Source organism: Catharus ustulatus, chromosome 4 (genome assembly GCF_009819885.2).
Source record: "Catharus ustulatus isolate bCatUst1 chromosome 4, bCatUst1.pri.v2, whole genome shotgun sequence".
Classification (NCBI taxonomy): Eukaryota; Metazoa; Chordata; class Aves; order Passeriformes; family Turdidae; genus Catharus; species Catharus ustulatus.
In genome coordinates, this window is record NC_046224.1 from 50318626 (window position 1) to 50341152 (window position 22527).

Below are 22527 nucleotides of genomic sequence, written 5' to 3' on the forward strand. Positions count from 1 at the left end.
TTTCCTGGCTATCTGTCAGCTCTGTCAAGCTGTGCAGGTCTGATTTTCAGGCCTGTAAGTCATAGATATTATAACACCATATGTGCCAGTTTTGCTTATAGTGGTGTCTGTACTGGTACAGGTGAGTCTGGTACATCTTAGTCTGGTACATCTCTGTTTGTTAGATGCGTGCAGTGTAGTGCATGTATATTGATTTCTGCCAGGGAGACAGTAGGTATGGGAAAGAGGGAGACATTTTTGTGTCATAGGGGTACACACCAATTTAGATAGTAGAATGAAAGTTCATGGTGTCTCAGACATCACTGGACATTATTTCCCATCTGAACAACTTTTAGTATTTGACTGAAATGTTCTGATTGAATTTGCTTTTGGACAGAAGTTTTTAAAGGAAAGTGTAGACGAAATACCTGGTTTTGAGTTACCCTAGTGCAAAGCTTCTGAAGTGTGTTCTGTAGTCTTCAAGGCAGATGTAAAATTCTTTATGCCTGTTCTCTGCTATTGTTTATATTGTTCAAGAGGGATTTTGGTTTTTCTAAATATTTCAGACCAGCCTTGAAACATATTTCCTGTTTTGTTTTCAAGCAAGCTCAATGTGGAAAAAAAATTTCAAAAGTTCACCCTTTATTAGTATTTACAAGTATGTGCTGTGCACCGAATCTGTATTGTTTCCTGCCAAGGAAACTTTAGAAGCCTTGAAAGTGGAGAGACCAAGTAGATAAATAAGGAGGAAGGCAGTTGCCAATAGGAGGTGTATCTCAGGATTAAACAACCTTGTGAGCTTGTCAACTTAAGATCAAGATTTACAAAACCAATGCATGATTACAAGTCAGTAAGTGTTGAATGTCTTCAGCTGCTGTTCCCAACTTGTCATCAGCTGGTCAAGGGAGGTGAGGGAAGACCTCATTTCAGTCTGCAATTTCCTTGTGAAGGGGAGAGCCAGACAGTGATCTATTAAATGTGGTGCCCACTGACAGCACCCAAGGGAATGGCCTAAGGTTGTGTCAGGTTAGGTTTAAGATGGTTATTAGAAAAAGGTTCATCACCCAGAGGGTGGTTGGGCATGGGAACATGCTCCCCAGAGAAGTAGTCACAGCACCAAACCTGACAGAATTCAAAAAGAGTTTGGACAATGCTCTCAGGCACATGGAGTGACTCTTGGGGATGGTCCTGTGCAGGGCCAGAAGTTGGAATTGATCCTTGGGGGTCCTTTCCAGCTCAGCTTACTCTATGATTCTCTAACTGGTTTTGCATATACAGTCAGAATAAGTCACAAAGCCACTCAGTAAGTAGTCTTCTAGTGATACTTTAATCACTATGAGTATGTTGTTATAGGGATTTTTCAGTCTTTTTTGGTCAATAGATCCATATTTACTGAATTCCTGATGGATTCCTATGTGGTGAGTAACAATCTTCTGAAAACAGGTTTGGCTTCACCAATATCTTACAAGTAGCTGGAGTTCCCTCTGCACCCAAGGGCCACAGTCCAAAACCCAGTGTTGCAGTAAGGTGACAGGAAATGAAATTATTTACCAGTCACCAGCTTTTTCCTTCACTTAAAAATTCTTGGAGCCTAGGTAATACGTTCTCCTTATCTGACTTTCGGTGTCATGGCTTTCTGATCAATAAGAGAAAGAAGAAAAAGAGATTTCCAAATCCATAATGCTCAATGAACAAATCTGTACTACTCGAAGATGAGGTAGGAAGCACAGCTTCTTTGAACAATTTAGTGTGTGCTTATTTGCGTGATGCTGTGTTGATTCATTCCATCTTCCTGTTCGGCAAGGCTGAGCTGACACTTAATGTTCTGGTGTCACGGCAGTTCTTAACCATCTGGTGAAATTTGTCAGCAAGGAGCCCCATCACCATTTGATGCAAGTGGAAGTTTTGCTGTGATCTTGTTGACCAATTTTCACTGTAGCCTGAAGAAAAGTTGTTGCATTACCTAGATGCATACAATTGTGTGATAAAGAAAATAGGACAAACAGTAGCTTTAATTGTAAGTGGCCTAAAAAAAAATGGTATGTCCTGATTCTAGCAGTTATTCAGACCTTTCCAGACCTGAGCTGGGGAAGAGAGAATAGCGTAGTGGAGCTGGAGTTAACTTTTAGGTGTGCGGTCATTTCTTTGGTTTTTTGTGCCCTGGAACCCAGTGGGAATGTGTTAATCACAGTAGCAGTGACCACACCAAAAGTGACATTTGAAGAGCAGTCAGTGGATGGTAGGTAACAAGAGAACACCAGTTTCATGGAAATTCAAGTTTCAGTTTGCTTTTTGATTAATTTTTCCCACTGTGTCAAAGAAGGCCATCTGGAGTTCCATGTAGAAATGTGAATGAACTTTCTAAATGTATTAGTATTTCCTACAGTTCATCTGAGTGGGACGTGAGCTGACCTTGTGAGGTTTCTCTTTTGCAGACCATGTCCTAGAGAGAAGCCTGTGGAGTGCCTGAGGAAGCCTGAACTTGGCATGTCAAACGTACTGTGCCTGGGAAACTGAAGGACGGCGCTTGGTGTTCCTGTGTGGTGTCGTGTTAGGGTGCAGGACTGAGAACTGCACGAGATTGGTGTGCAGACTGACTGTCCTTTGGGAAAGCAAGCAAGGCCTGCTTTATGTACAGCTTTCACAGCTTCTGCTTGTTGCCTTCATGGGGCTCTGTTAAAATTGTGAGAGCAAGAGCACTCATTTGCAACGAGCTTGCTCTTTGCAGGGAGAGTTGGATGGTACAACCGGGGCAGCAGATCCTGCTTAGTGTAGATGGTTCTTCAGTGGAGGGGGCAAAGGACAACTCAAGCTTCTTACTCCCCACTTTCTTCAGAGGTCATAATAATGTTTTCTAGTAAAGCATGTCAGCTTTGTAAATGTGACTGACTTACCTTTATGCCAGGTAACCTTATGCCAAGATAACTAAGGTAGTAAATCTGTGAAGGTTTCAAGTGGACCTCAGAGTTCTTCCTTTCAACTATGCTTAAATCTGATATACACATGTACTCTCTGTGTCTCTGTATGTATATATATGTGTGTGTGCTGGAACAGAGTTATTTTTTTCCATAGTAGCTAGTATAGGGCTCTGTTTTGAAATTGTGCTGAAGATAATGTTGCTAACATTATATGTTACAGAGGTGTAAGCTGGGAGTGCACAAGAAATTGTGAGGAGACACAGCCAGGACAGCTGACACCAACTGACCCAGGGGATATCCCACACCATATGGTGTCATGCTCAGCATATAAAGCCAGGGAAGAGGAAGGAAGAGGGGAGACATTCTGAGAGGAAGGAAGTGGGGAGACATTCTGAGATGGTGTTTTTCTTCCCAAGTAACCATTATGCGTGATGGAGCCCTGCTTTCCTGGGGCTGAACATCTGCCTGCCCATGGGAACTGATGAATTAATTCCTCATTTTCCTTTGCTTGTGTGTGGATTTTGTTTTACCTATTAAACTGTCTTTATCTTAACCCACGGGTTTTCTTATATGATTCTCTTCCCCATGCCATTCCAATGGGAAATGGATGAGTGTCTGAGTGGGGCTTAGTTCTGGCTGCAATTAAATCACAATTGTGTGTACATATATATATATATTTGGTTTTTTTTAAATTCAAGGTTTCCTTGTGTAATACTGTCATATGCTGGGATGTCTCCAAAGCACCTACTTTAGGATGTGAATTAGAACAGGAATCACTGGCAGGACCTAGAAAGCAAGTACTTTTGGATTTCTCCCTTTCTAGGCCCTTTTCTGGTTACCGGATTCTTGTGACACATAAATTTAATCTGCAGATGCACCCTGTTCTGGAGAACTGGGTGCCCAGGTCTTGCTGCAAGGTTGGTTGTGTGCACTGGGGAAACCTGCTGAGGCTCAGCGCTCTCCCAGCTAGAGTGGGCCTGTGAGTTCCCAGAATGGTGTTCTCGTGAGGAAGTTTATTTGTGTTTCCAGTGGGAAGCTGGCTCCAGCCTGTTGTGTATTTTAGCTTACATGACACATGGTTAAAAACAGATAACCCAGGAAAACAGCATCATAATTCCTTTGCTATTGCTGTTTTTCTCTGCCCCCATAAATCTCACATTCTTGACAATAGTTCTATTCGAAGAGGAAACTCATTGACTCACAGAACTCTCTTGGGAGATCAGCAATAGCTTAACCCCGGTCTGGGGAAGGGCTGGGGCAGGGGCTCTTATGTTCCTAGGGGTGGACACAAGTTAGAAAGCTGCTGTTAGGGACATGAGAGTTGTCACCTGCTCTAATGTTATAGTCAATAGCTGAGCTACCAGGGGCTCACTCTCAGGAGATGCTGAGCTCAGAGTCTCAGTGGAAGTGTTGGTATATGAACTGTGTCTGGGCACAAGGACATCATCCTAAATAATGTTGCTTCCTTTAAAAACAGCTTCATATACTCTGTTACATGATAAAACTGCTAGTACTTGGTCAGCTAAGGTGTTGTGGCTATTTCTTTACCTGAGTGACTGCTTATTACTGGATTTTGAATTATAAGCCAGTTTGCAGAATTCTGTTCCCATTTAGAGTGGTTTTCATTGAGCTACACTCTGTCATTAATTCCACTTCATCATGTTACTGAGTCACGACTGTGCAACCACACCACACATTAACAGGAAGCTCAGAAGTTTCAGTTCACCTGAGCTGGCTGTTCCCAAGAGATAGCTGGATACATGTAGGTCACTGTATAAAGTGACAGAGTTTTATAATATGTATGTGGTTTTAAACGCTGAGTTAAAAGAGTTGCCATGTGGTGGAAGGGTTAATAGTGGTGCCTTTGGTGCTGTGAGGCTGTGTGCACTGACAGTCTCAATTATCTTTCTTTTCCTCTGGTTAACTGAGTGTTCACTGCTATTGATAAGTCTTATTAATACTTCTGTTTATGTTTTACTGATGTTGGCAAGAGTTTTCTGAAGAAGCAAGACTGCTGGACTGACATCTATTGCAGTTACATTGACACAGGTTTTTGTGTTTTTTTGTTTTTTTGTTAATTAGTTAATGTTTCTGAGAATAAAGTTATTTAAAACAAAGGTTTGGGTTTTGTTTGTTTGTTTGTTTTTTTATTTTTAATTTTTTAAAAATTTTGTGTGTGTGTGTGTGTGTGTGTCTGTGGTTGTTGTTTTGTTGGTTTGGGTTTTTTTTTTTCGTTTTTGGTTTTATTGTTTTGTTCCAGAATGTAACTTAAAGTTGAGGCAACGGGTTCCTTTCCACCTGGATGTCTCAAGATATGAAATACCAACTTTATGATACAGCATAGTTAGGAGATCTAAAAATGATGTAACAAAACCAAGTGAAGGTCAGAGACAAAGATCTTTGATGAAGTATCAGATATAAAAACCTAAGTGTTACTCTCGGAGGAAATGTGTTAGTCTGCGTTACAAAAATGTTACAGCCAGGAAAGGTAGGAAATAGCACTGCAAAAACCCTGAGTCAGCAGTGCCCTACTGCGAGCTGTCTCCAGAGTCTTTTTCAATCACCTAATATTCCCAGGCTAAGCAATTTTGTTAATGCTATTCATTCTTCTTCCAAAGGCCTCACAATTCCTTACATAACATTAAATGTATTAAAAAACAAACAAACAATCAAACAAAAACAACAACAAAAAAACCCCCACAACCCAAACCAAACAAAAAACTCCTGAAGCCAAAATACAGTGGACAGATGTCCTGCATGTCCTCCCAGTCTCTGTATTGGTACCATTTCCTCTGTAGAAATTGAATCCCTTCTGCCATTCCTAACGATCGTGCCCAGAAGACGCTTGTCTGTGTACTATGATGTTTCCATAAGGAATGGCTGGGTTACAGAAAAGCTTATTTTCAGGTTGTGTAGAAAAGAATTAATTTCCATTCCTGAGGTTTTCATTGCTGGCCAGAGAGCTGATTACAATAAGAACTTACCAGAGCTTTAGCTGAAACAATTCTATAGTCTAATCTTTGGAAGTTTGAAAGTCTGGACAAAAGCAGAGAACTGAGATAAAATGGACCTGACAGCTGACTGCTTCACAAATGAGCGGGAGCAAAATGAGGGGATGAGTGTGACCTGAAACCTGAGATGGGGTGTTCTCTTTTACATGACCTGTGGCCCATCCATACAAGTGGTTAAGGGAGGACAATCTCCATGCCAAATCAAAGACTCAAGAGCACAATACACAGGTTCACTTTTTCATGTGCCAACTCTTGACAGTATTTCTAGCCCAATGGCCAGTCCTGACATTTCCAATAACGCAGGATAATCCTGGCTCAGTGAAAATGTACCAAAGCCCAAGAAAATTCCTGCCTGCTAGTAGGTAGCTGCTGATACACCGCAGCTGAATATCAAAGTACGGTATTGATTGCTCACCTGTGACCTCATTCAAAGTCAGAAGGAAGTGTCTGTGGCTTTAGAAGCAGATGTGATGCAGAGTTCCAGTCCTCCTCAAAAAATCCTCTGTCTTAAAAATGGGTCAAGAAGTCATTGTCGAGAATATTTACCACTATAGTTTCTTAATGAATTAGGGAAGTTCTGTGTAATTAGTCTTGAAAAGTTTATAGGTGAGTTAGGTGATAGGACAGGTGCTTAACTCTTGGGGCAGTACCAGGGAGAAAAATTGACCTGTGAACAATTTCAAAATAATTTCCTTAATTGATTTTACTTGAAAAAAAATACAGAGAGTACTTTATAGAAAATCAAATATCTTTAGTAGTTTTTAATTAAAGGGAAAGTAAAGGAGATATATTTTCTTGTAAGAATTTTGTGTTTTAAACAGTGCTACTAGCCTTACACATTAAAAATATAAATAAACCTATTAAAAGATCATGAAATAAGAAAGGAAAATTGCTTCCCCATCATTTGTCAGATGCATTTTGTACAGTTTACTCTTTCTCCACAAAGCAAGACCCTCCAGTGATGGTTTCATCCAGAGTACCACATTTTAAATGAAAGGCAGTTTTCTTTTCTCTGATCTCTCCTGCTGTGCAGTTCAGGGTAGCCTGTTTGGGAAGGGGAATCTAACCAAGCAATTTCCCAGAGATTCACCCTCAGTGCTGGTTCAAGACTTTGTTTTTCAAAAGTCTATTGTATTTCCTTCTCAAACAAGAATAAAAATAAATCCTTCCTCAAATGCAGCAAAAAATACCGAGCTGAAGTCTCTGGACTTCAGCTGGGGACTGGAGCGAGGTCCAGCACTAGTGCAGGTTTTCAGCCCCATCTTTCCCTGGGATGTATCACTGGATGTCTATCTCCCACCCAGGGTGTTGTAGCCGGTGGAAAGAGGTGGCAACTGTGACTAGTCTTTGTTCAGTGCAATCTCATGACAGAAATACAAGACCCTGGGAATGGGAGGCATATCTCCACTTCCAAAGAAATTCTATTGATACGTTACAAGGAATCACTGCAGCCGTGACCGTGGCTACCCCATAGCTCTGTGGTACATCCATGACCAGCATTCCCAGTCCTGGGAAGGGGCCAGGAATGGTCTCATGAACATGGAAACTGTAAAGTCTGCTCGTGTTAGTGTCTGGTAACATCTTGGCTGCTTGATTTTGGGCTGGACCATACTCAGAGTAAGCTAGAGGGACGAAAGACAGTTGTAAGTCACAGCTGCAAACAAAAGGGTAAATAATGCAAAAACTTTAAGAATGTCATAAAAACAGATTTATAAAACATGAATTAATGAAGCTGAAATTTGCATTTCAGCATCTCAGTGCCTAGAAAATAGCAAGGTGAATTAAACAAGTGAAACAGCCTCAGAAGAAGGACATGATGGCACAGCCAAAGAGTGGCATGGCTGAGATAGCTAGCAATACAGATGGGAGGGTAATTTAAGGTGTTCTATGAAAATAGGCACATCCTAGTGCAGTGTATGTTTTCAAACAAAAAAGCATGAAGACAGAAGACATCCTGTAATTACTGCATAGGGAGGGGCAGAAGAAAAATTCAGATTAATTCCTCATTAATCTGCCTGATTTTGTTTAAACATCCATCAGGATAAGGGACGAGGTCTGCTCCTCATAGTGGTTTGAACTGATGGGTGTGGCACAGCACCTACTTATGTCATGCACCCTTTCCATGGGATTGGAGCCACAAAAAGAGATCCGGGAAGCTGGATCTGTGTCTGATGAGTGAGTGACCAAAGGGACGGAGAGGTGACATTGGCCAGAAGGATAAGAGGACAGGCAATCTGAATGCCTGTCCACAGCTCCTGTTCTGGGTATGGGATTTCAGTTCTGATGGATGAGCTGGTGGAGAAACCACAGTTAGAAGCAGAATTTGGTTATCAGACTGTGTTTAACACCTGGGGAGAAGTTAGTGGAAATGCATTTCAGGGAGGGTTAATACTTCAAAGCAGGATTCATCAGGATTCTCCCTGTTTGGTTATAATGCCTGTCTTTTGGTTAAGTAAAACTCAACCTTTCATGTTCTCATTAACCTGTACCCTCCCTGGAGCTATTAACTTGAAATATATGTGGGAAAGAGTTTAGAAATATTTTCTTGCATACCCTTGTGATACATTTGGGTGTGGACTAGATTGTTGACATCCTGGGTCCGGACTCACTTTCTGCTGCCTGCTGCAGCCAAGATGCTGTTGGAGGCTGGTCATGGGAATGGGTGCCATGGACGAGCACGGAAAAGGAGGTGGTGATGATGGCTCCAGGGTGCAGCTTCAAGGGCACAGATCTGTGCAGAGCTGATGTAGCAGGTGTCTAAGGGCAACTGAGGCAGGACTGAGACATGGAGGGATAAATTCATGCTGCAGATGCATCAGAGGGGGCTAAAGAATAAACCTCGTTCCACTCGGCTTTTAACTGCTTTCTTTCAGGTGTAAGAAAAATGTCTGGGCTTTTCAGAGCACGAGGTTAGGCTGATAATGGTTCTTGTTTGAGAACCCGAGCCACAAAGAATGCAGCCCAGCCAGACAGATACCCACCCTCAGAGCTCTCAGGTATCCATTCTTAGAGGCAGAGCTGAAGTCTTGGTTTTCCAGATCTATTTTCTCCTGTTTTCATCTGTGTCTAATACCCATAATACCTTATGGGTATTAGAAAACCAGGAGTTTACATTTGTACCAGTTCTGTGTTCTCATGTACTACTGTCTAGAGATGGTTGTAAATTACCCTCTGAAAAGCGCAGTTTCCCGTTTGGAACATTGCATGGGGTTTCAGGCTGAAGGTGCAGCACTGCCTTCATGTTAGCAGAGGAGCCTTAGGAACATGGAAATCACCCGGATAAGTAGATGACCACAGGTCTGGTCATTATAACTGATTACAGCCTTAAATACAAATAATATTTTTGAAAAAGGGAATTTGGAAATCAGGCATGTGATAAATGTGCTGCTTGGTCCTACACAGCTTCTATTCCCTCAGAGAGGATTGCACAGTGATGTGCAGACGGCCAGTGACTCCAGTGGGAAAGGGTATTTTCAGGGTAGGAACCACAAGTGGTCAGTGCTTTGGTTCTGGCATAGAGTGCAGCAGTCAGCAGTGAAATCAGTCTTGTTCCACAGAAGATTTGATGGTTTTCTGCCGTCAAACTGTCAACCAAGTAAGCGCATTATAATTGGGACAGGAGGCACAAAGTCATAGAATTCTCAAAGATTTTTATGCAAAAAGATTTCAGAATTCCTACCCTGGTAAAAGCCCCTGCTTTGCCCCACATTAATATTTGGGGTTTTATTTATAGGAAACTGATGATTATGATGGCCTTGAATTTGTATTTGTGGGTTTTGAAGTGGTTAGGTAGTTCTCAGAAGAGGATACTGGAAAGTAAGAGACTTGCTGATGTCATTTTTATTTCACACCAGTACCCTAAAAAAAAAAGAAAAACAGCTGAGAGAGATGTTGGTGGCCCTATATAAGGTGCAGCTCACCTCCTGCAGAGCACATCCAGAACCACAGCAAAGGTAAGGCTTGCAGCCTTTGTGCTGCTCTCACTTTGCTTCACCCGCTCTCCTTGGTGCTAACGCTGCCTTCTCTCACATCAGGGCTGAGTCTGGTGTCTGCAGCCTGCTGGGGCAGAAGATTTCAGACTGTGAGCCATGGCCTCCCTGCAGACCTTGTCCAAGAGCTTCCCAGCATGGGTTTTCTTCTGCTGCTGTTGCTGTCTCCCCCTTCTTCTCACCAGCTCTCTGCCTCTGAAAGGGGCTTCCACTGCCCAGCACGCCTGCAGGCTCAGGAAGATCAACTTCCAGCAGCCCTACATCAGGAATCGCACCTACACCTTGGCTAAAATGGTACAGTCATCCTTGTGTTCTTCCTGGTGGGATCTGAGGGCCTGCTCCTCTGTTAGTGCCATCACTGCTAGCCTTTGGCATTCCTCCCTGTTTCCCCTGCCTTTCTCCAGGAAAAAAAAAAAAAAAAATGCATTTGCAGTGAAGGCAGAGTTTGGGTGTGTGGAGCAGGTCTATTGCCTGCTGGCTGTGTAGCCAGGGGAAGCTGCTGCCTCTTCTCCAAGGGAAAGGCAGCTCCTGGGACAGCACAGTTGCTTCTTTTCAGGCAGCTGCTGCCAAGGTGGGTGAATTGTTATATACGGCATTAAATTTCTCAGTTTCCTCAGTCCATTTGGAGCTGGGCCTGTCCATGACTCCAGTCACAGCCAAGCAGATGCTCGGGTGTCTTACCGTGCTCTGCTAGGGCAGGTTTCTTGGCTGCTTTTGCCATGGGTGGGTCTCCCTGGGTGCACACCATCAGCACTTCCCAGCAGCACTGTGGGCCACTGTGAGGTCAGACACCTGCAGCATCTGGTTTAGTCACCATAACCACGACAACTTCTGACTCTGAAGTGGGGGGTACGAATTTACACTTCGGCTTATTTATTTTCCTGTGATACTGGCCTTGAATCTCACCCATCTGAGGAGAGAAAGGGACGTGATGTCCAGTCTTACCTACCTGTAACAGACTGTGGTGTCCATTCCCTCATTTTGCCTGCATTTTTATCACTGATGAAAACTTCTGGGTTTATTATTAATCTTTAAGTAAGGTTTCCATCTCCACCTGACACTTCCTTTTTTCCGCTCAGGCCAGTGCTTCAGACAAGGACACAGACAACAGATTGATTGGGCAGCAGCTCTTTGTTAATATCAGGGTAAGCCTTACGTGAGGAGTCTGCTCTTTGCATCCCTCTGCAGCACTTAGTGGTCTCTTACCTTGATTTTTAACATTGCCTCTTACTTTCATACGTAGGAAAACAACCGCTGCTACCTGATGAAGAGGGTTGTGGAGCTTGTAGTAAAAGATGTTCTCCTCACTGAAGTCAAGAGCCAGTACCCTCACGTGGAGGAGGTGGCACAGTTCTTGGCATCCCTGACCTCAGAGCTGAGAAGTTGTGTGAGTAACACTTGTGCTCTTTCCCTCTGACTCTCATTGCTGCTCCTAAATCTCAGAATGCTACAAGCAGTGGCAAAAGGCAGTGATATGAAAGGAAACCTCAGATCAAAGATATGAAAGTCAGTGTTAATACAAAGGTGTGAAAAAGAAAAAAATAGTACACCGTTGCATAAAGCCATCCATCTTATGTCTGCATGTTTCCTTTCTTCTAGCAATTTTCAGGAAAGAGAGAACACATTGAAAAGAACCTGGAACAAATGAAGAACAAAATGGAGCAGGTACATTTCCCTCAAGTATTTAGAAAGAGCAGTTTCAAACCCCAGTCATTTAGTTGGATTAGGGCTGACCTAATTATGAAACAAACTTGAGATTATTTAGGATGTGAAGCCTACGAGGGGATTAAAGAGGGGATTAATGATATTTCCCCTTCCAGCCCTCCCTCACTGGTCCTGTTAGATCTCTGCACATGTTATGGTAATTTAAATCTTCAAAAGTTAGGTTGCAGGAAACTTATATGCTAGTCTAGATTTGAACGAACAAATTTATATCTTATAATACAGTGACACTAACAGAACTGTGTAAGAGAATTAGGAAAGTAAATTATTGATTCAGTTTCTGTGACAATCCTAAATTCAATTTTCTGAAAAATAATAGTTGCTAAGATTTGCCTTCTGCTCTTTTCTAGTTGGGAGAAAATGGAAAGACTAAAGCCATTGGAGAGCTGGATTTACTGTTTGACTACATGGAAAACGCCTGTACTGATGTCCCAAAGAAGGGAGGTAACAAGAAGAAAAACTGAAAAAATTCTGGATCAGGCTTGAAGAGATGTCTCTGCAGACCTCTTGCAATACCTCAAACTGATTAACTGCAACTATGTCCATTCCCCCCAGATGCATTGTATTTTTCATTTGTGTCAAAACTAGCAAACTAAGTGGGCAGAGACAGGGTGGATATTGCTGCCTTCTCTGAAAATGAGAACTCCAGGAGTCTGCCTCTTGATTGCAACACAGGGCATTAGTTATTTACAAAAGCACTGTTCTGTCCTCCTCATCTTCACCGGAATGAGGCAACCCTTTCTGTCTTTTATGTACTGAAATTCGATGCCTATGAATCAGTTTTGATCGAGGCAGTGATAGTTTGATGTGATGTTTTAGCCAGGATGTTTTGAGCCTCCTAGATGGAAATGTCACTTGCATGTGTTGCCCCCTTCTGACCTTTGCCTGAAAAGTTGGTATTTCAGACTATTACAGAAATAATTTTTATCATTTGTATTTAATGGTAACTTATTTTAAGGTAATAATTATATAATACTTTTATTTATATAGATTAATTAAAAAATATCCAAGGAAATGTATTTATGAAGCTTTACCAGAAATCAACACTGCTGTGTGATATTTATATGCAGATGGAACGTTTTATAAATGCTTGTACTTTAATTTATTGTAATAAATATTTTGGTCCTCAAATATGGCCATTTGCAGAGCTTTTGTCTTTTCTTCAAACACAAGGGAGATTGGACCTGTGGAGCTGCTGGACAGTGGCTGTATTCTTGTTACCAGAAAGGATGCAAGCTCTGCCTGGGGCTGTGCTTCTTCACCATAAGCCTGCAATTTCAACTTCTCACAAGCCAGGGCTTGTGGGGAGCATGTCAGTCAGCCTTTCTTGTAGGGGATGGTGGGAAAATAACATCACTCCTGAAGGTCATGGTTTGGTTCACTGGTTCTGCCTCTGTACACGCAGAAACAAGATCCCCCCTTGAATAGATGCTGATGAAAAGTCCCAATCTGTCCCCATGGGTCAGATGATGTGGCGACAAACAGGCAGCAGCTGCTGGTGGAAACTCAGAGCTCTGCATTCCCGCTGCCCATGCACAGCATACTGAGCACAAATGGTGTTCTGCAGCATCAGGGATCTCAGTCCTTCAGAAGAGAATGTTTGGTGCCTAAGCTCAACACAAACTCCGAGACAGAAAAAAACCCAAGTCCCTGAAACACTGTTTAATCTGTCATTATCATGTCATGTCCTTCAGCAATGTCCTCCTGGCAAAGACAGAAGAGTTGCTCTGGTGTAGCCAGGGAAAGTGGTGACTGCACCAAGGTTAAAGGGGTGGAAAGATTCCAAATAATCAGAAAGCCAGAAGAAATATATAATAGCAGATTCCAGCAACTGCTGAAGTCTTCTTGAACAAGGTCTTACCATTTATTCATCAGGGCCACAAGTATTCTCTCCACATTTAAAAGGTGTTCCTCCTGAACCAGAGCAAACTAAAGATGGATTTAGAAGCATCCATCCATACCTATTTTGAACACAATTTCTGTGGTAGAGAAAGAAACCTCATGAGCTGGAGCCCTGGAAATGCCTCACAGCAAACTTTGTAGAACTTCCTTCTCAGGTTTTCTTTCAGGGTACGTGTGACTTGTGGATGTGTGAAGGATGGTGGTGATGGTCGGTTTTGAACAAACAAAGGAAGTAGAAGTCAGAGCATCCTTAAGGAGGATGAAATGTCTGGGACATACAATTACTGACCCAAAGAAAATAAAAATGTAGTTTCAGTCAGGCAATCTGGGTTTTAATTCAGTTAATAGTTCCAGCTCAAAAAAGGAAAATCTTGCTGAAATGTTTCATTCTGACATTTTCTAAATAGTTTGTGTTTTGGTTTTATGTGCATTTCTTTCAAAGGTTGAAAAGAGAATTGAAAGTAAAATGAACTGTTTCACTTTGAGTTGGACAACTGCTTTGGCCCTACCTAAAATTAATTATTTTGGTTTAATTTTTCGGTTGGGTCACCAAACAGAAACTCCATTATTCGTACAATTCTAATTTCTGCTGCCCTATTTTCCTTTCCACTTTCTTCCTCCAAGTCATGGACTGTTCACAATTCCCAGAGATCCCTGACTAGCAACCTTAGGGAAAGCATCTGCTCCTCACCCTTCATTGAGGACACCTCCACTGTGGGGGCTGCAGGACCTCTTCCTGAGCAAAAATTCACACACCATGCTACTGTCAAATATGCACTTCATTGACTCTTCCTCCCCTTCTCTTACATTTGGTGAACAAAACAGACATGGGTTTTTTTCTACGCAGATAATTATAAAATATTTATAAATCTGCCTCTGAAATGTCATACTGTGAAGAGAGAACCCAAAGCATGAACAGAAGTTTCCACATCCTGCTTAGTAAGCATTGGTGACAGTTTAAGAAACATGTCTTAAATACAGTGCCTGGAGTCTTACTCAGTTAAGAGATTTACATATTCAATGTATGAATATACACTCCCCAAGTGACCCAGATTAATACAGGGTTGATACTTCCAATTTGCTGCTGGAAGCATATTCTAGGCAATGCAAAATGTTGGAGCTATCCTGCTCATGAATCAATGGCATGGGATGATACCTGCTTGTGCTTTAAAGCACAGTTAGTTGAACAATTCAGTGCACAGCTAAACAACTGCAGTGAACAGCAGTAAATGTCTGACAAACTTTTCAGTCACAGTCATCATCAGTAAGGATGTTTGTAAAGTCACTGTAACTGGGAGCAGAACTGGCCTGCTAATGTGAAGCAAGATTGGCAGCGACGTTAGAGTCAGTCTCAGGCTTATGTGTGATACTGCCAGGAGCAAGGTAATGACCACAGAAAGAAGGAAAAACCTGCAGTGCAGCTCTACCTAAAAATATGTTACATAAAATAACATCTTTAAGTAATGCAATCTCTGAGGGGATCCAGACCAGTATTCTATGTCACTCAAGAATTTGTCAGAAAGTCAAATTTGGGTGAGGTAAACTACAAAACACAGATTGTGTTGAGGCTGAGGGCACTTCTGGGGCTACGTATGATTCATAGCACATATCCATTTGTGACACCTTTGTCATGGTTAACACAAAGCTGCAGACATTATCAGATTAACTGCATGAACCTCACCGCTAACAAAAGTGCTAAACAACAGTGCAAGTGAAAAGATTTCTTCTCAAGTCTAGGAAATCACTCTCTCTGTTAACCTTTAAAATACAAATCCCTGGCCAAGTTCACATGTCAGTTCACAGTGTCAATTTCTACAGTTTAATTTGGAATCAATGATGAATGGTTAGAAAAGAAAAGATTCCTACATTTTTCCTTCCGTATGGAGAAATTAAAGCAAAAATTATATTGAGAAGAAAAATTTACCCTCAGCAAACTAGCTCGTGGGACCCAAATTGAAATATTTTTCCAGTATGAAGGATTAAAGCACAGCATTTAATATTTCCAGGATCTGGCCATTTTTCTTATCTAAGTTCGAATTAAAGAAAAAAAAAGGTAATCTTCTAAACTAAAAATATTCTCTGTTCAGATGAGTGCAGCATGGATAAAAGTATTTTGAAAAAGACCAGACTGATAAATATGTCTTTAACTGGCTTATTTGAAACTGTTTTATGGTTGTTTTTTCAAGAATAAGTGAGACTTTTCCCCTGGAAATTGTAACCCTAGTTTCAAATGACTGAATGCAAAGTAATGCTGTTTTCCAAAAACTGCAAAATTGCACCAATTTAAAGTTCACCAGTTTTAGTTCACTTTTTTCTACAGTTTTTTCCAAAAGAAAGATTTCTGACTCCTACTGCACATTTAAAGAATAGTGATGATGTTCCTTAAGATGTGAAAAGAATGGGGCAATCATGCATCTGTGGTAAAGTCTAAAAGCTGTGCAATCATGAGGATTGACTTTCTGATTAGGCCTTGTGATGTAAGAGCACCCCAATGGATCAGTTCATCCTGCATCTGGTCCTGCTCCACAGAAGGTAGAAAGCAGGCACTTATTGACTTCAATGTGTGTAAGATCAGACTTGTAGCTTGTGTATTTATAGGGTTATTTATATCACCAAAAAAAAAAAAGAGAGGAAAGAAGAAAGGTTTCAACACAGATAATGGAGTAATGGAGGTGATGAATTAGACTGTTCTGATGAAAGTATTTTTAAATAAAAATCTGGTGTACTAGCACTTATTTGAGAAGCAGAGGTTCCAAAATACAGTTTAGATGCTGCTTGTCTTTGCAGTGACCTTGTATTTATTGTTGGTGTCTAAAAGTATCCAGATCTTGTCCTCTTGCCAAACACACCTGTAAAGTTTCTGGTTTGACCAGCTTTTCTCCTTTAGTGGTTATCCTTTATAATGTAAGTCCTGACAGTGTTGAATAGGGGAAGAAATTTCAGATTCTCTCTTTTTCGTATGTTGTCGGCAAATAAATAAATTCTGCGACTGAGATTTTTAGGTAGATATTATCAGATTTGGGGATTGTCAACTCTGGGGCAAATTTTTACAGCTCAAAAAGAGAGAGTGCTTGCTTGTCAAGGACAGTATTTGGCAAAACGTATGATTAGTTTGTAGTCATTAACGTGACCACCAACACGTGTTCATTTCTCCTCTATGTAATAGAGGTTCAGTCAGGCCTAGGAAAGCATCACGGCTTGGTGGGAACCATGTGTGTCTCAGAGAATGCAGGACAGCTACTTGCACATGAGATATATGGTTTAATTTGGCATGTGAGTTTGTAGCCTCCAAAACAGAGAGCTGCTCAGTGCTGTCATTGTGCTCTCATTTTAATATCTGCCAATGATTCACTTCTTACACGACACAGATTTCTGGGAACTTGAAACAAATCAGTGACCAAGACTCCAATCCTGCAAATTGTTGCAAGACCACATATTCTCCTTTTTGATAGTAGCCTTATATGAGTCACCTGCCCCAGCTCTGGTGGCAGAAGCCAGCTAGCAGAGCTGAGGAGCTGCCCACGGGCACTGGTAGAGCCAGGCAGAGGAGAGCCTGGCCCCCATGAACCCTGCAATGAGCACACACTCAGACATCAGCCTTGGATCTGCAGCTGTGCCCTACAGATTCCAGGCATGGACTTCAGGGTCTTGTGCTCTTCATGGATCAAGCTAAGGGCAAGTGAAAGAACCAGAATCAAGCAGCCTTTTCTGTGCCCTTTTTACTTTGGAAACCTTTCAGCAGTAAGAATGTAACTGCATTAGATTTCAATTTTCATTTCCTACCTGTTTTCCATTGCTACTTGCAGTTATGGATTTCACTTTCTGTTGGCAACCCAGTGAAGCTGGAAATGAATAGAGAACGTTCTTTTTGGGGAGGTGGACATGTGAAGTTTCTCTGAAAATAGGAAGACAGGAGCAACTAATATTTTTTTTTTTCTACACTGCTGAATAGTAAACCAGAGACTTTCTTAGACCTGCAGTATGAAGTTTTGGCTGGCAGGTTTAGGCTTATACCATAACCTCATTATCAGAATCAAGATAAGAGAGATTGATAAATTGCCTCCTGTTCCTTGCTGTGTGTATATGATAAATAAAATGTCTGCATTTCCAAAGTGATAGATTAATAAAAATAAACTTTTATGTGTTCAGAGGTTTGGGCAAACATCTCCAACCTGGAATATTTTTAAGGGCTTGCCTGAGAGTTTTGAATCATGCCTGAAGATCGAGTCAACAAATGTGTGTTTTATGGAGCTGCTGAGCTAAATGAAGTGAAATCTGGTACAAAAATGCCTTTTCTCAAGAAAAAGAATTCTCAGATGCAAAAATTTGCTTTCAAATAATCTTACCTAAACCTGGAAATGTGAAGAAACCTTCTACAACCCATGTATTTAGAACTGATAAAAGCTTTTCAGAAATGGATACAAGTACTGAAAATTTTTAGAGATGGGAAAAAAAGAAATTAAAATCATGGCTACCTTGTGATTTTTCCAGCCCACACAATGAGCTACAGAATTAACCTCTTTCTAGTGATCTAAGTAATACAAATAATCAGAAAAAGTATGGCAAAGGGTTTTTTGGTTTTTTTTTGTAGCAAATAGTAGCTTTGAAGATCTTATTAAGTTTGAAAAGTCTTTTAAATTGGATTTTAAACATATTTTTCTGCTTTTCTACATAAGAGTGTTTCTCTCCTGGAAACTCAAAAATTGATAAGCCCAGCACTGATATAAAATTGTAAAAAACCCCCAAAAGATGTCAATTTGTTGTTCTCTGCAAACTATATTTTAAAAAATTAAAAGGAGCTATTTCCATATGGAGAACACTAAGAACTTGCTAATTAGTTTTCCTTCACTCCTACAAGCATATTAGATGATGTAAACTTCTGTTCCAGTTACAATATTAATTGGATGTTTGGGAGTTTGCAAAGTCAGCGCTGAGATCTGTAACTAACTTTGCGTATAAGGGTTCTCTGAAAACTCTACCAAATCTGAAAATATGAAGAGATGGAATATTTCTGTTTTGTTCAACAAGCTCTTAAAGAAGGTATCTGTTAAAACATTTCTGTAATTTAAAGTGCTGTGCATGTGTTTATATATTGTGCTACACGTTAAGTAAAAAGTAGACCCTGAAAATAGGCTACAGACTGAAACTCCAAATAAGAAAGTTATCCAAAGTTACATATAATCAGTAGCCTGCTTTTTTATTAGGTTTCTAAAATAAATTTCCTAAGTTCCTAAAATAAAATGTTTCTCTTACTTTAATTGGAAAAATCATAAAGTTTCCTGATATAAAGGGAAAATCTCAGTGGGTATTTTGACATCTGTAGCTTTCTTTCTTTCTTTTTTTCTTTTTTTCTTTCTTTCTTTCTCTTTCTCTCTTTCTTTTTGTGATATTTTATTTTTCTATAACTTTCAGGAGTCTTGACAATGCAATCTCTGTTTTATAAATTCTTCCAAAAGAAACTCAGATTTTACAGCACCATCAGGTACTTCTCTAATGACCTTCTAATACTTTGGAACTTCTCATAAGTAAACAATTATTTGGCTCCTTTATCTTTCCTAGCAAAAAATTGCCAGTCGTGACCATATCTGATAATTAAATGAGTAAAATTTCCCCTGAAAATCCCACTACTGATGAGTTCATTGAAAGTACCACTTAACAAAGAAGGGAATGCAGTGGAAGTGGACAGTCTGAAGCCATGCAGGCGCTGTTGAATGGAAGCTGGGGAGATGGTTCTCCAGCAAAAGCCTCTGACTGAGGGAATCCAGGATGCTTCTGAGGGAAAGACAACAGAGGGAAGCACATTTGTTGCCATTAGGTTTAAGCTCACTGGAAGGAGAACAGCACTTCCAAACAGAAAAACACTCTGGGAAATAATTTTGTTGCTTGTTGCACTGTTGCTTCTGTAGCTGTTGCTCTCTGGTCCTACACTGGAGAGCCAAGGTGGCAGACGCCCTGCAGGAGAGTCCAACAGAGTCCAGCCATGGCCAGGATTTTGGAACAAATCTCACTTATGAGACAGTTGATCTGAGAGATGACTTGGCAAGTTTTTACATTTTCCTGTGCAGGCGGTTTTCTTTGCTGTTCAAAATTGCCTGGCTAAAGCTAAGATTCAACTTTCAGTTAACAGAAGGACTTTAGCTCCAAACCAAATGGATGATTTCACTTCTTTACTGAAACTGTAGAAATACACTGCAAACAAATATTTCCTACATAGAGTATATATATATTCTTTTAATGAAAGACCATTCTTAAAAAAAAAAAAAAGTGATTTTTTATCTTGTGGTGCAATTTATTGCCTGCCATTAGCATGGATGTATCAGCTGAGAGATTCAATGCCAGTGTTCCAGCCCAGCTCCCAGGTGCTGTAACTCATAGAGCTGTATGAGCAGCCTGTGCTGGCATTGCCAAGATGCTCAGGAATGCCCTGGGTTAAGAAACAGAGGGGCAAAAGAACCTTTAAATAAAATTGAAAAAAGAAGCAAGAATGATGATTAAAAAAGATCATGGGGGGAGACACAAAACTGAAAAAGTGGTTCACAAAAGAAGAAGGAGGACTAGCTTTCCTGGATAGGAGCAGTGCCATGCAAACTGACACACTTCTACAGCCTAGCTGTGGATATCCTCCTCCTCCAGAAGCAGACTCAGGTTTCCATGAGGTTAGCTTTTTCCTTTTGCAATTTGAGTACAACCTTTCATTGATGTCATGATGACATTACAAGAGAAAGCAGGTCACAGGCTCTTGAGCACTCCTGTATGTCACAAGAGAAAGCAAGGAGTTTGGAATAGACACCTTCCCACGTGGAAAGGCTGAGCTGTTATTGCTGAGCACAGCTGTACACACTGCAGAAATACTGCTGTGCTGGGATTTCCTGGTGGCAGTTTGGTGGTGGCAAACAAATGTTTTCTAAAGATTTTGGGGATTGAATCACTGTTGCTAAATGAGATTGACTGATGGGAATGATGCTCAAATATTTTTTTCATATTTGTCTTGTTCATAATCTCTTTTTCTCAAATGCAAGACTACATGAATGTGACTAGCAAAGGCTATATACCTAAAGGTTTTGTGTCAAATTCACTTCCTTGTCCAGCCAAGAAGTGATTACTGATTTTTAACTACAGAACTGGACATTTGAGATATATCTTGAGTTACTCAGCACTGAGCATTCTTCTGAAGAAGTTAATAGTTGGCCATAAAAACTGCTACTGCTTAGGAAACTATTTTTTTCTGTTGTCTATTTCTGTGCACAAATGCAAAATTTTAGTTCTAGTACTCTTGGTGGTTTCAAAATGGACACTGAGTATACTCAGTACTCTGTCTGAAAAGAGTGAATGTACTGAACCTTCCTATCAGATCTGACACCGACCTGAAACACCAAAGCAGGCCAGTAGCACAGGGAGATCCACCACTTGAACCAGTCCTGAGAAGGACAGAGGACTGACAGCATGTTTTATAGCAATTTACATTTGAAGCTTACTCGGAAGTTTTTTGCACAAAGTGCAAAGAGGTGCAAATGCCCAGTGAAAATGTAATTGTGTTTGGGTTTTTTTGTTTTTTTTTTGGTTTGGGTCGATTTGGTTTCATTTGTCTTCTTTATCTGGGTTTGAGTCTGATTTCTGCTCTACTTAACATCTTAAAATTTTTATGAAATTTGTGTAAGGCATAGAGTGAAAAACTTCTGAGAGAATTGGATTTGTGGACCTGGTGTTAAAGTACCACAGTGACAGTTAAGGGACTGGAGAGTCTTTTGTCTGAGGAGACGCAGTGAGATTTGGGACTGTTCAGCTTGGGGAAGAGTCAAGGAGGTCTCCCCAATGTGTACAAATGCCTGAAATGAGGAGATACAGTCCCAGCCAAGCAGCTGTAGGTGGCCCTGCTTGAGCAGGAGTGTCGGACAAGATGACTTCCAGAGCTCATTCTGACCTAAATCTTCATTGCTCTTTGGCAAAGGCAGTTGAGACGCACCCAGACAGGCAGCATGAAAAAAGGGTGAACAAACATAGGGATTCTGCATGTAAGGATGGGAAAAGCACCAGACTGACACCCAGTCCTGGACATCCAGTGATTTTCATTTTCTTTGCACTGTCCTTATTTCATTGATGTGGGTTTATTTTTCCTATCCAGATCAGTGTGTGTACAATATGTCAGCTGTAGCTGCTGGTATACCATCTATCTGTGCTATTCTGCTGCTCCCCTGATGTTTATGACTACTGAGGCTACTGGCAGTGGGCCACTGGCTGCCTGTGTGCTCAGTTTGCGTGGGTAGTTTAGGTATCCTTGCCTGAAAAATTGGCTCATAATAGTTCTGTATCTGTACAAAATCTAGAGCAACTCCAAGGGATCCTATTATACTGATAGAAGGTCACAAGAAACAGTTTAACTCTGGTAGGTATTTGGGGCTTAGCTATACGTTCATTACAGCCATTTTTAGAAAATAGCAGACTCACTATTGAACGCTAGGAGCTTCTCTTCTCCAAATCACTCTCACCAAGGCAGGTCACCCTCAGTTTTTGTAAAATTTCTCTAAGCTTCTTTGTCATTTATCAAATCATGTTTCTGAGGACAAGTACTGCACCTCTTCATGAAGAACTCATATTTTTCAGCCAAAATGAATCAAACAGGTAAGGAAACAAAAGAAATAGTAGAGAATAGTCTTAAGGGAAAGCATAACATTAGCAGCAGTTAAGCAAATATGAGTAATGTTCATAGGAAGTACATGACATTTGATTCTAGTTATACTAACAGGAAATGAAATAAACAGAAATTGTGAAAAGTGAGAAGATTCATAAGAAAGAAACAAGACAAGACTTTTGGTGGATGGAGATCAAAAAGCCATTTAAGCTGCAAAACAGCGAGTACATGTGATTGTTACCTTAAATGGACTAACAGAAATTTGCAGCAGTGGCAGGTGTATGTGCTTGTTCTCCCCAGATCAAGACAATTTAATTTTAATAATATCTACTAAGCTCACATAGATCAAGACAATTCTGTGGCTCACAATAAGGCAG

General features: G+C 40.8%; 1 protein-coding gene and 1 long non-coding RNA gene across 2 annotated transcripts; both read left to right on the forward strand.

The window, feature by feature from the left end:
- The first annotated feature begins 3370 nt into the window (after window positions 1–3370).
- On the forward strand, window positions 3371–21299 carry LOC116995305. The gene is made up of 3 exons (XR_004417703.1): window positions 3371–4984; window positions 5419–5420; window positions 21289–21299. It is a non-coding gene; the product is annotated as an uncharacterized LOC116995305 (long non-coding RNA).
- Window positions 9955–12083, forward strand: IL22 (interleukin 22). The gene is made up of 5 exons (XM_033057901.1): window positions 9955–10191; window positions 10977–11042; window positions 11141–11284; window positions 11497–11562; window positions 11970–12083. The coding sequence occupies exons 1-5, from the start codon at window positions 9997–9999 to the stop codon at window positions 12081–12083; spliced, it is 585 nt and encodes a 194-aa protein (XP_032913792.1). The 5' UTR covers window positions 9955–9996.
- Window positions 21300–22527: the final 1228 nt, after the last annotated feature.